We start from the raw sequence: 12273 nt of genomic DNA, 5'->3' as shown, positions 1-12273 counted from the left end.
CCTCTCCCTATCAGGTAATGATTACAGTGAAGTTTAATTTTTAAAAGCACTGAACCTGAGCAGTTGAATCTCACTTTTGTCACTGGCTATACAGGAGGAAGACACCTCAAGTTTCTTCATCAATGAAAGAAGGGGGTTCGACTGGGCAATCTCTTCTTTCCAGCTTTAAATTTACTATGACTTATAATCTATTTTTAAAATAGCAAAATAATGGATCACCTATAAAGGGATAGTAGAAGGATCAGAGTTAGAAATTTACTGTTGAAGTGTTGAAGGGAAAGATTAGAACCCTGTCTTTTTAATTTTACTAGACATTGGTATCATATGGTTTTCCTCACTCCATTTCTTTTTTAAAATATTCAGTCTTTCTACCTTCTTATCTCTAAATCTTCACTTAACTGGTGCTAATTTTTAATAATAAATCAAGTGCAGTGGTCATTGGAGTTTTATTTATTATGAACCCACAGGCTAAAAACTTTTCTTCAAAATGCCAGTAACCTGAAGTAGTGGAGGACTGAATCTTCATAACTCTCTCTTACCTCCTGACTATCCAAGACCTCTCCAAAGCTCTAGGATGTTCTAGCTGGGAAGGAAACTAAAGGGTGAACATATCCCCACAGCCCCACCCCCCTCCATGCACTTGATAACCAGCCCTTGCCAATAAAGATGCTCTTTGCAGAGAGTGTGTGTTTGCTTGCTGGAGTCCAGGAGGAGAGGCTTCCCTGCGAGCTCTGAGACTTTTGTCCTGGCAGACGCCCCAAGATTGTTGTGAGGAGTCTAGCCAGTTGGTGAGCTCTCTAATCTGAACCAGCTGTGTCCAGACTGAGGCTCCATTTGCATTGTTTAACATACTTAGAAAATGAAGTGTTCATTTTTAACATTCCTCCTCCAATTGGTTTAATGCTGAATTACTGAAGAGGACTAAGCAAAACCAGGTGCTTTCTCTGTACTCACTCCAGTGCCTCAGGAGGCTCAGACCCTTACCCTGCCCGCTTCCCTACTTGCTGTATTGGAATATCATTAAAGCAAGAATCGAAGGGCAGAGAGGAGGTTGAAGTTCAGAAACTCCTTTGATTGTAGGCACTGTGATTTTTTTTTCCCCTTTCTTTTTCCACCCACCCACCTCCTTCTTTTTTTCCTCTCTACACATCTGGGACATGCCAGGATTAAAGAGGTAGGTTCTCTGTACGAAACTTCTTTCTTCAGGGATTGGAAAGACTTGCTATATAGCCTGCTGTGTGGAAAATGTCTATGGCTGAGGTTCAATCTATGTCAGGACACTGGAAAAGAGATTTGCTAGTGATGCAACAAGATTGCTAATTATAAAAATGTGCTGTTCAGTAATTTCCATCTTGAAGATCTTTTCTGGGAGGAAAGAGAAGGGGAGGGACAAGGAGTGGTGTTGTATAATAGTTTTAGAAGTCACATTGTCTGTCCCAGGACTGCAAAATCCTACTGCTCCAACGCCAGTGCCTTCATGCAAAAAACATTTTCATAGACTGGCAGCAGCTTTCTGAGTTGATTTATCAAAAACTCACTAATTTGGGAGATCAAGTTTAAGTTTATTAGCAATCTTCGCAGAAAAATTGCTCTTTTGTATGTATCATCTGCCGGACAAGCGATCGTACCTGGCTGAACACACTTACACTCTTGTGCTGGATTGTACTGTATGTCTGTGTGTGATTCGCAAAGGGAATGAGACCCAGAAGTATAAAGCCAATGAGAAGTGGGGATTGCAGACAAAAATACATGTAAGCAAACTCTATGTTGTTCTTTAGGGAAAATTAAGAAATAATTAAGTGATTTATAAACTTGATAACTCTAGGAGAATGACAGCTCAGTGATTTTTGTCTAGTTTTTAAAAGTCTGTGGATTCTTTAAATCACTAGAATTCAATATGTGTTGTGTTTTGTGTGTGTGTGTGTGTTTTTCTGTGAACTAAAATGTAAGCCTAGGATCACCTCTTCTGACAGCTAGCAATGACATTTGGTGGGTCCCTCTTCCCTTTTCCTTTCTTTAGGGGTCAGGCATGGAATGGATGCTTCACCTGCTTTTTAGAAAGTACCCTGGATTGTGAGAATAAGAGTAACCACTAGTTGGTCTCTAGTCGTACATCTGATGACACATTTTTTTTCCTCATTCTTTTTGATTGTTTTGCTTTTGATTGTTCTGCAGAATAAAATACAAATTCGGTGTCACGGGGTTAGTAGTAGCTATTTGTATTATGATAGTCAGTGCCATTTTGCTAATTGCATTTTGGGGATTGTTCATAATAGTAAAAATTCTCTTTGCTACTGATTGAAGTTTCTTTTGACTCCCAGAACTTGCCTATTATTCTGCCAAAGGTTAGAACTTTTGTCTGGGTACCTTGACTTGCTTTGAAGTTTGAAAGGCAGCTTTGTAGCTGGGGAATACCTCTAGCCAAAAGATGAGGATAATGAATATTAAAATGGATTTTGTTACCAACTCTTGAAGGCACTCAGCTTACTTAGCCTCCAATATAAATGAGACGTAGTTTGATAACTAACTGGAAATAAACTTCATGTGAGGAAACAAAAAAAACTGAAATTCATAATCCATAAGCTGGAAAAAAATTTATTATTGTTCTTTTTTGAAATAGATATATATTTAGTATTGCTAATTTAAAAAAATCCACCATCATAATAAACACAAAAAAGTCAAAACAAAACAAAACAAAACAGTTCTGGGATGTGGCTATGAATGTTAAAAATTTGGAGCAGTCTCCAATAATATGGAACCTAACTTGTGCTGCCTTCTATATTAAAGAGCTGAGAAATTATTGGATTTTCAGAGTATTTCTTTAGTTGGGGAGGATGATCTTGTAGAACCTAGGAATTATGACTCCTGACTTTGCTGTCTTTGCATAATGGTCAAATCACCTTATTTTTCAGTTCTTCAACTTGCTCACACAATAAATAGACAAAATCATATGGGCCACAGAATGAGTGTGGGGTGGGGGTGTGTAGAGTCAGATCTGCATCTAAAGTGAGTTTGTTAATTGAATAATAGTTTTTCAAAAGAAGAAATGAATGAATTAACCAATCTAGACAAACACATCATCAGTCCAGGCAGTTTATTTCTGTCTTTCCTTTGGTTGACTGAGTTATCTAAATTGATTGAAAATTTGATCAATCACCCTATCAACCATGAAGAGTAAAAGTTGAGATGACAGAGTATTATTCTTAGGTAAAATTAGCTCATCTCCCGTTGTTGGTTGATGTGTATTTAGGCTAGATGAACATTTATATTAAATTATATTCTGGCATCAAATTTATCTAGCACCTTGCTCTTTGGAAGTTCATTTTTTCTCATCTTATGAGGTAGTTCACAAGTATCATCATCCATATATATATATATTTGTAATAAAAAGTTTAAAACTCAAGCCTCACTCTCTATATTTGCTTTCAGAGAAAGTAAAAAAAATTAAGTAATTTGCATCTGACAGTCGTCCTTGTTTCTCCAGTCTCTAGAGACACAAAATGGTATTATTGATTATTAAAATGTCTTATTTGAACAAGAAGCTGCATGGTGAGGTAGCTAGATACATCGTTTCATAGTGAGGAAGACTTAGGTTTAAGGTCTTCCTTTAAGACATAGAGTGGCTGTGTGACCCAGGGTAACTCACTTAATTACAGCTAAGATATGTATTATAGAAAAATTTTCAATGCAAATTTTTGATAGAAGGAATTTTTTTTCACTAAAAGTCCTCAATTTCAATGAAATAATAGATCTAGACCTTTTCCCTCAAAGTATTATGCTATAGCACATTCATCTAGTACTTAGATATTTGTATATATAAAATATTTATATTGGTTTATCTTCCCTGTTTAGGATACTGACTGTTTCCATTCTGACTCTTTGTCTTACAAGTCCTGGATATGCACAGGTGAGAATGAACTTTGCCCTTCCTCCTCCCACTAGTTTTTAGTTATAAAATTAGAGGTAGGAGATACTTGAGAGATGATAAAGTTCACCATTATCATTTTACAGAGAATTGTCCAAAAGGTGATGTAAATGTTTAGTTTTTGTAGTGAGTGGCAATACTAGAATAATAATGTAGGGTCACAAAATAGTAGAACTGAGGAGTGGTTAAGTACAGAGAGATTCATTGTCAGGTTGGCCAAAGGATGATGAATTTTTCAGTCCCAGCACTAGTCTAGGGAGTTTAGTTCTATCTTCCCTTTGAATTTTCTCTTGAATATCATCTACTAAATTTGAGGGGCTGTAATATGCATCTGTTGAGGAAGTATCCAAATCTATGAAAGTTAGATTTTTGAAGTAGTGAAATACATATTCATCAATTCAATAGACATTTAAGCTTGTAGTATATGTAGAACACAATGCTCAGTCCTAAGAAAGATACAAAATTTAGATCAGACATAGTCTCTACTGATATGAGTATATATTCTACTGGGGAAACTGTGACAAATGCAAAATTTATACCAAAATATAGATAAATGCAAGATAAAATATATTATCTATAAGAAAGATAGAAGTAAAGTATCATATGAAGTATGCAGATGGTAGGTAGTGGGATCATTACAGATTCACAAATGAGGGACGACTTCCTGAAAGAGTTAACTTGAAGGAGACAGATAGTAATTGAAGTGGTGAAGAGGGTGAGAAGGGCATTCTGGGCATAAAGAACAGTGCAAGGACTTAGATATCATGAAATACATCAGATGCTTGGGGATAGGGGTGAAGAAGAAGAGACAATGATCAGTTCAATTAAAAAAATAATTTAAAAAATCCAAACATCAAACAAAGTAATTATATATATATATATATAAAACAAAAGAAAAAGATTGTGCATAAAATTACAGGTTTCTATTATGTAGAATTTGCTTTTTAAAAAGTATTTAATAATTTCAACATAAATGTTGTTCTAATTGTTTGTGATTTGTAGACTTCCTTTTATTCTAGAAAGTGTAGTGAGCATGGGAACCAGATTATAAGAAGAGAGTAGATAGCAAAGAAATGGAGTAATCAGATGTAGATAATTTTTTAAAGAAGTTTAGCCAAAACAGGAAAGGAAAAATGATTGCATGATAATGGGGGTTGAAATCTCAATAGAAGTCTTTATTTTTAGGATTGGGAGAACTTGAGCAAGTCTGTAGGCTTATGGGAAGGAGCTTGTAGCAAGGGAGACATAGAAAATGAAAAAGAAAGGGTTGCTTGCTGGAAAAAATCATGGAAGAAGTGGGAAATAGTGGTGTAAGTTTTAAAGGACAGGGGCAAATAAAAAAGAGAGTGTTAAGTTACTGAGAAGTTTTGAAGGTTAATTTAATACAACTGAAGGAGTCTGTGTCTGTAGGGAATATCTTGAATTGAAACTATTTATTCCAAGAAAAATATCCAGTTCTTTCTTGTTCCATATAGGCAAAGATCATATCATAGCTAAATTTTGCATCTTCCTTAAGTTAGGGATCACAGTATGTATTTAGCAAATATTTATTGAATAAATAAATGTACATAGAAATATCATTCCATAATAACCCTCTGATAACTATGCCCTAACAACCAGCATCTTTTAGGAATGCAGTGGAGAGAGGTACCATGAAACGGAAGATGGAATAATAGATTTGGAGTCAGGGAACTTTGGTTTCAATCTTAGTTCAGTTATTAATACCTATGTAATTTTGGAAAACTCACCGACTCTCTATAGGTTTCAGTTAATTTAGAAAATAGAAAAGACAGACAAGATGATCTTTAAATTCTATGAAGCTAGATCAGAATTCTGTACTCAGAAGTCCCTAGAAATGAATATAGAGCACTAAAGAATGTAAATTACTTAGGAGGAGGGCAATATCAGCTGCAGCCAGAATGTCTTCATTATGAGACAGTGCCCCAGTAAGGAGAGAGCCCTTGTGCCCTGTTAGGGGAAGTAAACATCATGACTGTGTAACTTCATCCTTGGAGTATTTTTAAATCAATAATCATCCCTTTCTTTTCTTTTGCAGCAGCAATGCACGAATGGTTTTGACTTGGACCGTGCGTCTGGACAATGTTTAGGTAGGAATCTTCTGTAGTTGCTTCCCTTTTAATAGAAAAATTCAGATACTATGCCCAATGTTGTCATTCCCCTGTTCTGTGAACATGGAGTCAACTTTTTGAGCATCTATGAGGAAAGCAACATCATGGGGAAATCAAATGTTTCCTTTTCTCTTATCTAATTAACCCTCCAAATTATGTTTGACTGCCTATGAGTTGAGGAATAAAGTGAATACAAAATTGGCTTCAAAATCATAATAATTAGCAGTTAGTGCTTTAAGGTTTGCAAAATACAAATATTATTTCATTTTCTCATTCCAACAACCCAACAACTATGAGCACATAATAATGTGCTATTATCATCTTCTTTTTATACATGAGGAAACTGAGTCATACCTTCAGAGACAAAATGACTTGCCTAGAGTTGCATAGCTACTGAGTATCTGAAGCTGGATTCGAACTAAGATATTCCTGATTTCAGGAATATCTTACCTAACCCCAGTTGGTTTTGACAGCACTGGAAGACCTGGCTTTGTTTAGCTTCTGTCCTTTCTGGATCTATGAAATTCTAGATGTCTTAGACAACTATCTAAGATTATTGATTGAAAAACCATTACACATCCTTGTACCCAAGGATTTACGTATTGCAATCAAATTTTTAAAAAATCCCAAGCAATTAAAACTTTTTTTTTCTGAACTTGTTCTTGCCACATGATAACCCGGGGGGGTTGGGGGTAAGGCAATGATGGTGTGAGGAATGACAAGAAACCAGCAAAAACTTAGAAATAATTGCCATGAGAAATGAAAGTTCACAATAGGTTTTTGTGTACTGGATATGATTTAAAAATGGAAGATTGGCATTTTTTTTCATCTGACCATCTCAACTCCATTACCAATTACTTCAGGTTTCAAACTATAGAATAAGCTGTAAACTCTGAGTCCTGGAATTTCCCTTTCATGAGGTGTGAGTTGGCTCTGCTTCTGCTCAGATGGTTGTCATATGCTTCCAGGACCCAAGTGTGCATTTCTTCCCCACCCTAACCCCTCAAGCTGCCAGTGCCAAGGCTGGTGAGAGGGAAGTGTGTGTGGGTATGGGGAGGGACACCCCTAACTGGTCTATTTGCTGCCTGTGCTCATGCACAGAATCTAGGAAGACTTTCTGTAGACCTGGGTGGGGGCCCAGAAGGTCTGGGAGAACACATGCTGTCTTGGAAGCCTGCCCTGCCTATTTCCTAGTCTAATGGAAGTAAACTTTGAAGTAAAAAGCTTCACAATCAAAGGAGCCATTATGTCAGTAACAATTCTTGCCTTTTCCAGCACTCCCCTCCCTTGCCCTTGGAGTCAGAAATTTTGTCACTTTTACATCCTGATTCTGTGGAAAGAGTATGTGACTGGGAGTTGAAGTCTCAGTTCTGACCCGAACCCCTTATTCAACTCAGTTTTCTCATCTGTAAAATGAGATAATAATATGTTGCTTACCTCACAGTATTACTATGAAAAAAAAATGCTGAAAATCATGTAGTTCTGTGTCCACATGGGCTGTAATAATAATTACACTTGTGTCAATTAGTTGCTGGCAGCCTGGTATAGGACTTACAGGGGTGGGTTTAAAGCTAGGAAAACCATTTAAATCCCACATTTGAAATTTAGCAGCTGTGTGATTCTAAGCTGTTCTTCAGACTCCTTTCTAGGATTTACCTATTCATAGCTGAGTTGCAATCTGCATTGATGAAAAGAGTTTTCTAAGCAGGTGAAATCAGTTTCTTTCCATATTGAAAAATTAGTCAGGTGCAGGTATAGGCAAAGCCTGTCTGACGATTCTTAGGAGGGCTTCCACTAAATATAGCAGAGGGACTATTCATACTCTTGCCCTTTCTGTCCACTTTGACAGATGTTGATGAATGCAGGACTATCCCTGACGCCTGCCGAGGAGACATGATGTGTGTGAACCAAAATGGTGGATATTTATGCATTCCCCGAACCAACCCAGTATATAGAGGGCCCTATTCAAATCCTTACTCAGGAGCATACCCACCACCCCCAGCACCGGTTCCTGCTCCAAACTACCCCACTATTGCAAGACCTGTTATTTGCCGTTTTGGATACCAAATGGATGAAGGCAATCAATGTGTTGGTAAGTAATCAGGATCTGAAGTTACCTGTGTTTGCTTTAGTAGAAACATTATCTGGGTTCTTACTCCTGGTCATTCAGTTTTGAAAAAAGTGTAATGTAATAAGCCAGTGAGCATTCATTTAATCCTATTTGCCCATGTGTTCAGTGGTTATGCATATTATGTTCAATAATAGACAGTTAATAAGTGTTTGTTGAATAAATTGAAATATATAAATCCAAAAAACTTTTGTAGTCAGTTATAAGAAGCAAGATACTGTACTTGGTACTGAGAACCAAAATATGAATAAGATGCAATTTTTGCCCTCAAAGTGATCACAGTGTGGTAGGATGAGCTAAGACAAAGATATGACAAACCACGACACTAGAGGTAGAATGGGAATTCAGGACACTTTTGACTGGAATTGCAAATTAACAGTGCTCAGAGAAGGTTTCTTGGAAGAGATAATATTGTTAGGATGGGAAGGTCTTCAATAGGGCAGAGGAATAGTGGGAGTAAAGGCATGGGAGGAAGAACAGGATGTATCTGGGAATGACAACTAGTTTAAGTTGGCTTGATTATAAGATATGTGAAGGGAAAAATAATGAAAGAAGGCTAAAAAGGTAGGATGTGGCCAGAACATGAAGGGCCTTGAAAACCAGGTGTTCATATTATTTTGTAGGCAATATGGAGCCACTAAATATGTGTTCACATATGTTTTTTGGGGAATGGATCTTAGAAGCTTTGTTGATGTGTTCATTACTCTATACTGTAGCAAGGATTTCTTCTCCCTCTTTTCTAGGCAATGTTCATGTTTTCAAATTAAATACTATTTTTTTAAAAAGACACAGGATTATCCAACTTAATGAGTGAGATGTGGTCTCATCTCCTTTCCCTCATTCATTAAACCTCTATATTTTAAAATATTTTGCCTATATAGATGTTTCCTTCTACAAAGTAGAAAAAAAACTATAGAAAAAGTAGAAGTATAAAATTAAAGGAGTGGGAATCTCTGAGTTTCACTGAGGGTCTCTGAAGGCAAGCCTAGCCTTTTTTGAAAATTCTTCTCAGGTAGACAACTTGACAAAAGAGAAATTACATGTTTTTTTTTTTTTTTTTTTTTATAAATAATGTTGGAAAAAACATTGGGATTTGGAGTCAAGGTATCTGGATTCCAAATTCATCTCTAACACTTATTATGTGACCTGGGACAAAGGACTTTGTCTCTGAGTCTCTAATTCTCAATATATAAAAATGAGAATGACACTATGTGTATTGACCCACTATTTTTACAGAGGATTCTGGGGAAAGGGTTCTATAAGCTTTTAAAATGTTTTAGAAATGGAGGTTGTTATTATTATTAAAATAGAATCCCTGGTCATAAGACTTAAGTTCTTAAGAGCCATCACAAGGAGATGATTTTAGATTGGAGTAACAGTCTTAGAATTAGTTCTAAGGATCCTCTTTTGAGAGAGAGAGAGAGAGAGAGAGAGAGAGAGAGAGAGAGAGAGAGAGAGAGAGGAAGGAGAGAAGAAGAAAGGGAGAGGGAAGGAAGAAGAGAGGGGGGAGGGAGAGAGGAAGGGAGAAAAGGAGAGAGGGAGAGAGAGAGGGAGGTAGGGAGTATTTGGTAGGAATGGAAATAGCCTATACAACAGGTGAATTCTTTCTCCAACATTTGGCCAGTGTGGATCTATATTTTTATTAATTTATTATTATATTAAGTCATACTTAGGGTACTTTAAAGCTCATACAATTTCAGAACTGAAAGAGATCTTAGAGGTTATCTAGGTTAAACTGTACCAAATACAAGTCCCCATTTATAATCTCTCTAACAAGTGATCATCATTCCAACCTTCACTTGAAGATCTCCATTGTAGGAATAACCTACTATCTTCCAAAGCATTCCAGGCTGAATTTATGGCAGCTCTAATTCTTTTCCTTATATTTGTAACTTCCCCATAATTTATTTCCTAATTCTTTTGGAACCAAGTAGAACAAATCTAATCCTTACACCACATGAAAATATTTGAAGTCAATTTGTATAGCTTGCCAAGTCATCTATTCTCCAAAATAAATGTAACCCGTGTATTTTTTCAAGCAATGCTATTATTATTATTATTATTATCTCTACTTTCACAAATGAAGACACAGAACCTCAGAGAAATGAAAAGACTTGTTTAGCATCATACAATGGGTGAATTGAGATTTTTTTCCCCCTCAATGTAAACAAAAAATGTTAAATTTGTTTTATTTGAGTTCCAAATTCTTTCCCTCCCTGTCTTCCTTCCCCCTTCCTTAAGAAAGCAAGTAATTTAGTATAGATTATACAAATGCAGTCATGAAAAATATTTCCATCAAGTCTATTCCTGCTATGATACCATGTTTTAATAGGAATTCAGGGCAGGATTATATCTTATTTGGTGAATTGGATTTTCTTTGTGGTCCCTTTATTCCTGGATGCCTTGGGTCTCAGGAACTGTCTTTTTTTAGGTTGTAGCTAAAATCCCACCTATTCCAAGGAGTCTTTCCCTATCCTCCTTAATAATGCTATTATTAATAATGTTAACTTTCCCTTTCAGATTATCTCCAATTTATCCTATCCATGTCTGGTTTGCATTGCATCACCCATTGGTTTGTAGGATGTTTATAGTGGGACTTTCCTCCTCTCCCCCTTTCTTTGTATGCCCCTTGCTTAGCATATTATTGGTGTAAAATAGGCATTTATTAACTGCTGGTTGACTTGACTCAAGATGATAATCATATTGGGGCATCTGGAGGCACAGCCTCATTTGGGAAAGCCTGAGCTGATATTAGAAGTCCTCTTCCCTACTTCTCTCCCTCTAGCCCATTACAAAACCAAATCAAACCAAACCAAAACCAAAAAACCTTAGAACTGGAAAGGACCTTAAAGATCATCAAACCCACTCTCCCTTATTTCAGACATTGGGAGGCCAAAGTTTAGAGAGCAGAAATGGCTAACTGAAGATTGCACAGTTAGAAAGTAGTAGAGCTGAGACTTTAGTCCATGTTTTTCTGTGTCTAAATTCAAGGCCTCTTTCCACTATATAATCCTTGAGATGATACATTTTTGTGTGTGCCATAATGATTTCTGGGGCCCCATTACTATTCATTTCCTGCATGTGGCTCTGAACTGTATGCAAGCTTTGGAAATGGTACAGAGAAACTAGATCCCCTACTTATAAGTTTTTTTTTCAATTCTAAGGCTGAATGTTTGCCCGTAATATCATTTTAGAGGTGGCATTGAATAATGTGTGTGGGTTTTTTGTTTTTCTACATACTTGAAGCTTTACAAATCTTATGTGCAAATGTATATTTTACCATGTAAATGTATGCAGATAGCATACAAACATGTGGTTCTCAGATTTACTGGAAAAATTGGGTAGCTTAAGATTAAATCTCACCATTAATATTGGCCCCAGTCGAAGGGTAGGTGGTAGCTCCTTTTCAATCCAAGAAAGCACAAGGGGGAATAAAAAAGAGTAAAAAGCCCAAGCAGGGAAAGACAAAAAGGAGTTTTTCATGGAAAAACCATTGAATCCTAGAATTTTAGAAATCAAAGAATGTTATTGCCAGAAGGGGATTTATAACAAGGCACGCTAGAGCTAGAAGGGACCTTAGAATATAGAATGTTAGAAGCCAAACTAAAATGTATACTCTAGAAAGGACTTCAGATATCATAGAATCATAGATTAGTTAGAAAAGTTGTTAGAAAAATCTTCAGAAGTTGTCTAGTCCAGGATCCTTATTTTACAGAGAGAAATTAAGTTCCTTGTCCAAAGTCACACAAAGTATTGAGAGAGCCAAGAAAGGTACTGTCTTGAAAGTCAGCAGTATGCACTCCCCCTTCTCAACACATTAGAAGGAAAAGGGTTGGAACTTGGGTATTGTACTTTTCAGAGGCTGTCAACCTCTTAATATATTCATCTAATTTATTACTCTCATTTGACAGATAAGGAAACCAGAAGGGGGAGGTAAGTGAGGGAGGCAGAAAAATATTTGGAACTCAAAATCTTACAGAAATGAATGTTGAAAATTTAAAATACTATTAAAATTTAAAAAGAAAAAAAAGTGCATCCTGGGCTTGTGGCATATACCTGTTATCCAAACTACTAGGAAGAGAGGTTGACCA

At 36.4% G+C, this 12273-nt stretch overlaps 1 protein-coding gene across 3 annotated transcripts in view; it reads left to right on the top strand.

Moving 5' to 3' along the window:
• The first annotated feature begins 681 nt into the window (after positions 1-681).
• The window catches only part of FBLN5 (fibulin 5), a 125125-nt gene continuing 113533 nt past the window's right edge, over positions 682-12273 (top strand). For 2 of the 3 annotated variants that reach the window (XM_023501264.2, XM_031952292.1), the window contains exons 1-4: positions 1356-1751; positions 3853-3907; positions 5982-6033; positions 7904-8146. In XM_023501264.2, the coding sequence (XP_023357032.1) occupies positions 1696-1751; positions 3853-3907; positions 5982-6033; positions 7904-8146 (406 nt within the window). In that variant the 5' untranslated portion in view covers positions 1356-1695. Of the gene's footprint in view, positions 1175-1355; positions 1752-3852; positions 3908-5981; positions 6034-7903; positions 8147-12273 lie in introns of those variants that run through there. The other variant, XM_003756132.4, reaches the window with a different exon arrangement.

The sequence above is a fragment of the Sarcophilus harrisii genome, chromosome 2 (assembly GCF_902635505.1).
Source record: "Sarcophilus harrisii chromosome 2, mSarHar1.11, whole genome shotgun sequence".
Classification (NCBI taxonomy): Eukaryota; Metazoa; Chordata; class Mammalia; order Dasyuromorphia; family Dasyuridae; genus Sarcophilus; species Sarcophilus harrisii.
This window is presented reverse-complemented; position numbering and strand designations above follow the sequence as displayed.